General features: G+C 34.7%; 1 protein-coding gene across 1 annotated transcript; it reads left to right on the top strand.

Annotated features, from left to right (window-relative positions):
• The first annotated feature begins 795 nt into the window (after positions 1-795).
• Positions 796-3207, top strand: LOC113352114. The gene is made up of 4 exons (XM_026595982.1): positions 796-1564; positions 2036-2294; positions 2378-2382; positions 2501-3207. The coding sequence occupies exons 1-4, from the start codon at positions 796-798 to the stop codon at positions 3205-3207; spliced, it is 1740 nt and encodes a 579-aa protein (XP_026451767.1).
• The last annotated feature ends 1570 nt before the right edge of the window (positions 3208-4777 follow it).

Below are 4777 nucleotides of genomic sequence, written 5' to 3'. Positions count from 1 at the left end.
AGAAGTAGTAGGTGATCCTGCTTTTGTATTTCAAACAAAATTGAAGCAATTGAAAATTATTCTTAAGGAATGGAACTGGCAAGTTTTTGAGAATGTTAATGTTCAAATGAAAGAAGCTGAAACTAAAGTTCAAGAAACTATGGAGATACCAGATGCAGATCCTTTTAATGAGGAAAAATTAACTAAATTGGTGGAAGCTCAAAATGTTCTTAACACTAAGGAAGTTCAATTTAATACAATGATGAAACAGAAAGCAAGGGTTAATTGGATAAAACATGGAGCTGCTAATACAAGCTTTTTACATACTTCTGTCAAGATAAGGCAAGCTCAAAATTATATAAGTGAATTAGAAGATGAAAATGGGAATGTCTGTACTGATCAGAAGAGGATAACAGAACTTCTTGTGCATCATTATGAAGAAAAATTCAAATGTAAAGAAGTGAAAGCAGTAGATTCATTATTGGATGTTATTCCAAAACAAATTACTAAAGATGACCAAAATATGTTGATTCTATTCCTAGTGCTGAAGAAATTAAAAATACTGTATTTAGCATGGATCCTGAGAGCTCTCCTGGACCAGATGGATTCTCAGGTTGCTTTAATAGAGCATGCTGGCAAATTATACATGAAGATGTGGTTCAAGCAATCCAATATTGTTGGAGGAGAAGGTTTATCCCCAAGGGGCTAAATTCAAGTTTCTTGGTTCTGTTACCAAAGGTGCAGGGTGCTAAAACCCCAAATCAATTTAGGCCAATAGGCCTAAGCAATTTGAGTTTCAAAATCATTACCAAAATTATGACTGTGAGGATGAGTAATTTGATGGAAAAGCTAGTAGCCCCTCAACAAGCAGCTTACATAAAAAGAAGATGTATCCAAGAACAAGTACTTCTAGCCTCTGAAATGGTCAATGAAATGAAGAAAAAAAGAAGAGGAGGTAATGTTGGACTCAAACTTGATATTTCTCAAGCATATGACTCAGTGAGTTGGGAATTTCTTTTTCAAGTACTTCAAAAATTTGGTTTCTCCACAAGCTGGTGTGATTGGTTACATACTATTTTTAAATCAACAAGAATATCACTTTTAATCAATGGAGGTCCATGTGGTTTTTTTCCAGTTAGTTGGGGTCTCAGGCAAGGAGATCCCCTATCTCCAATTCTGTTTGTGCTAATGGAGGAGGTCCTAAGTAATAAGATAACTCAATTTGTGAATGAAGGAAAAATCAATCCAATTGTTATAAGAAAAGGAATTGGTCCAACACATCTGTTTTTTACAGATGATGTTTTTATGTTTTGTAATGGAGGAAAAAAATGTCTTCAAAATTTCCAGCAATTACTAGAAACATATCAACAATGCTCTGGGCAAATCACTAATAAGAGCAAGAGTAAACTGTTCATTGATGGTACAACTTGCTTAAGGAAGAAAATGATACAAGATATAATGCAGATGGAGATAAGTGAATTTCCTGATAAGTACTTGGGTGTCATTTTAGCAGCAGGCAGAGTTAAAACCTCAACAGTGTGGCCAATGGTGGAGATGTTACAGGGTAAACTTGCTGCTTGGAAAGGTAAAATGATGTCTTTTCAAGAAAGGTTGGTGCTAATTAAGTCAGTCCTTTGCAGCATTCCCATGTACAATATGGCAGTGTACAAATGGCCTTCTACAGTTATCAAAATCTGTGAAAAGATTATAAGGAATTTCCTTTGATCAGGTGATGGTGAGGTTAGAAAGTCTAAAACTTTAGCATGGAAAAACGTTTGTACTCCTTTGGAAGAAGGTGGACTTGCAATCCCGAGACTTGAAGTCACAAACAGAGCATTGCTGATGAAGATGATGTGGAAAATCATGCACTCAAATGAAGAATGAGAAACTTTCTTTAAAGCTAAGTATCTGGATAAGGATGTCCAATGGAGTAATAAACGGCAATTATCTACTGTGTGGCCAGGTCTTAAATGGGCATGGGAAGTGTTAAAAGAAGATACAAGGTGGAATGTTGGAACTGATGAAAAAATATCAGTCTGATATGATGTTTGGATAGGTGAAACTCCACTGGTGAATAATATGAGTAATTCTCAACTTTTTCTAAACAACAAGAAGATGAAGCTAGATGATATTATATATGAAGGTGCATGGGCTATACCAAGTGAAATACAAGCAGTGATAATGAACCAATCATTACCAGAAATCATTGGAGATGAGGATGAATTGATATGGAATGGTGATATTAAAGGAGCATTTATAATGTCAGCAGCAACAAACAAGCTCAGACACAAAGAATCCAGAAAGCATTGGTCAAGGTATGTGTGGAATAACTTTTTACATCCTAGTATTACAAGCAATATTTGGAATCTAGTGCAAGGAATTTATATTGATGATGCAGTTATGGTGAGTAATGGGTATGAATTAGCATCTAGATGTTGTGTATGTGAAAAGGAACAATATAGCATGAACCACCTGCTCTGGAATTGTGATGTCAGTGTTGAAATATGGGAATGAATTTCAGCCATCTTTCAAGTTAAGTCCCCCAAATCATTTGATGATATTTGGAAATATACAAAGAATAAAAGTCCCCTGATACAGGAAATATGGATCACAGCTTCTTGTGTTGCTCTAAAAGAAATATGGTTTCAAAAAAACAAGAAATATTTTGAAGAAGTAAAGCCAAATGTGCAGAATATACAAAGAAGAGTAATGAAATTAGTGAAAGAGGGTGGTCTGAGAATGAAAGGGCATAAATGGAACCAAATTTATGATGAACAGATAATAAAGTTCTTCAGTCTGGGGCACAGAAGCACAAAATATCAGTGTATCAGAACTTGTTTCTGGACTCCTCCAACAAATGGCTATATTCTGTTTTGTTGTGATGGATCATCATTTGGTAATCCAGGTGCAGCAGACTTTGGAGTGGTAGTCAGAGATGAATATTGCCAAGTAATAGGTACTTTAAGTGGTGGTTTGGGTATGGCAACAAATTATATAGCCGAAAACTATGTTTTATTATGTGCAACAGAATTAGCTTTTGAATGGGGTTTAACAAAGATTATCATCAGGTCATATTCCAAAACTGTGTTGCAGGAGTTTGAAGCAGATAAGGTACCATGGTTTCTCAGGGCAAGATGGAGGAAAGCAAGATCAAAAATTGCTTCTATAAAATTTGAACATTGCTACAGGGAAGTTAATTTCTCTGCAGATATAGTGGCTAAGAGATGAGCTAATTTGAAGGCAGGTGAAAGACAATTCCATACAAGCAGGACTAATTTCTTACCTAGAATTGAAATGCCTAATTGTGAGTACTACAGGTTTTGCTAGGATAGTTTGAGTATTTCCTTTATAATTAAATTTTGTGGCTTTTTTCTTTAGCTCTTAATTTGGGTTGTATTTTGGATCTTTAATTGGTATTAATAAAATAATTGATTTAGCAAAAAAAAAAAACATGAATAATTCTAGAAACTATTCTTGGAAGTACAAATTCTTTAGTTATCCTGATAGAATACATCTCGTCGAATATGCATCACATGAGATGGTTTTCTCCTAGGTTTCTTGCTTTATTCTTCCTAAAAGAGATATTGAAGATCTTAACTCCTCGTTCAAAATAATTTTGTGAAGTGGCCCTGATTTGTGTAAAAAGTATAGTCACGTGAACTGGACTAAAATTTTCTAGTTTTATGATGAAGGTAGACTCAGTGTCAAAGAATAAAAGCTAAAAATGTGACTACTAATTTGAGGCATATTTGGGATCTAGTGTCTGGGAAGAATACTATATGGACTGAGTGAGTAAAAGATAAGTTAAAGCAGGTTGGAGTGGTCTCAGGTAATGGTTATAAAACAAATTATCTTGTAAATAAACGTCATCTTAAAGGAAGGTTGATTGGTTGGATGGAACTTGAAGTTATATCTGATACTGGAGCTAATTAAGAGTCTTTAAATGTTGATTTCATTAATGACGATTGAATTTTTCCCAATATAGCCGAAGATAATGCTACTATTTTCATTAGTCAAATCTTTATTGTCGTGTTTAATACCAAGGATAAAGAGTTAATTGTTCAGGTCCCGGTCTATTTCTGTTAACCAGGTGAGCATACTCGTTTTCTAGAATATTCGTTAAGATGGCAGCTAAAATTCACAAGGAGGCCCATAATCATAATGTCAGATGGTTGATGGGCATATGGAAGGAGAACTGTCAATTCCCTTTTGTTGACATCATTTACTGCACCTAGATGATCCTTTATATAGGTGAGATTATGCTACATTCTTAATCGGTTTTTGAAAGAAAAGTCTTGGGCGTGATGCCATTTTGAGAAATTATAGTGGTGATGTCTCGGGTGCTTCATTTCAAGGTTGTTCACTTACTTTTGTGATGGACTGAGTTGCAAGAATGTTAAATTAGGCCTGAAGATGGTTGTCCGGATATTTGTTTTTATTTTATATTTTGTGGTTGTTTTTAGCTTGCTCACTAATCCAGGTGTTGATCCCTTTTGGATTATTATGCATTGGAAAGAAACATATACAGTGCATAAAAGACCGAAGGAGAGATTCAAGTTCTGGAAAGTTTCTCATTGTTCTAGAGAAACATCATGTTGATTTGTGGGAGAAGACTAGAAGTGAATATGTTCCATTGAGTTTAAGGGGATACTTGTTGCTGACAAGAATCAAGTGGTTTTCATTATTTTATTTTATTTATTTTTGTTGCTTGTTTGTTTTGCTGGTTTTGGGTGCCCTTAACCCAGCTTATCATGAATAATAAAATAAGAAGTAGATGAAGATATTCCCAATTGGAGGT

The sequence above is a fragment of the Papaver somniferum genome, chromosome 2 (genome assembly GCF_003573695.1).
Source record: "Papaver somniferum cultivar HN1 chromosome 2, ASM357369v1, whole genome shotgun sequence".
In the NCBI taxonomy this organism is placed as follows: domain Eukaryota; kingdom Viridiplantae; phylum Streptophyta; class Magnoliopsida; order Ranunculales; family Papaveraceae; genus Papaver; species Papaver somniferum.
The sequence above is the reverse complement of the archived record's forward strand: the minus strand, read 5'-3'. Positions and strand labels throughout refer to the sequence as shown.

Excerpts from the sequence above, each read along its gene's own strand:
- LOC113352114 (XM_026595982.1), top strand. The coding sequence starts at position 796 with ATGACTGTGAGGATGAGTAATTTGATGGAAAAGCTAGTAGCCCCTCAA. Across the intron at positions 1,565-2,035 it reads TAAACTTGCTGCTTGGAAAG|GTGAAACTCCACTGGTGAAT; the intron begins GTAAAATGATGT and ends ATGTTTGGATAG.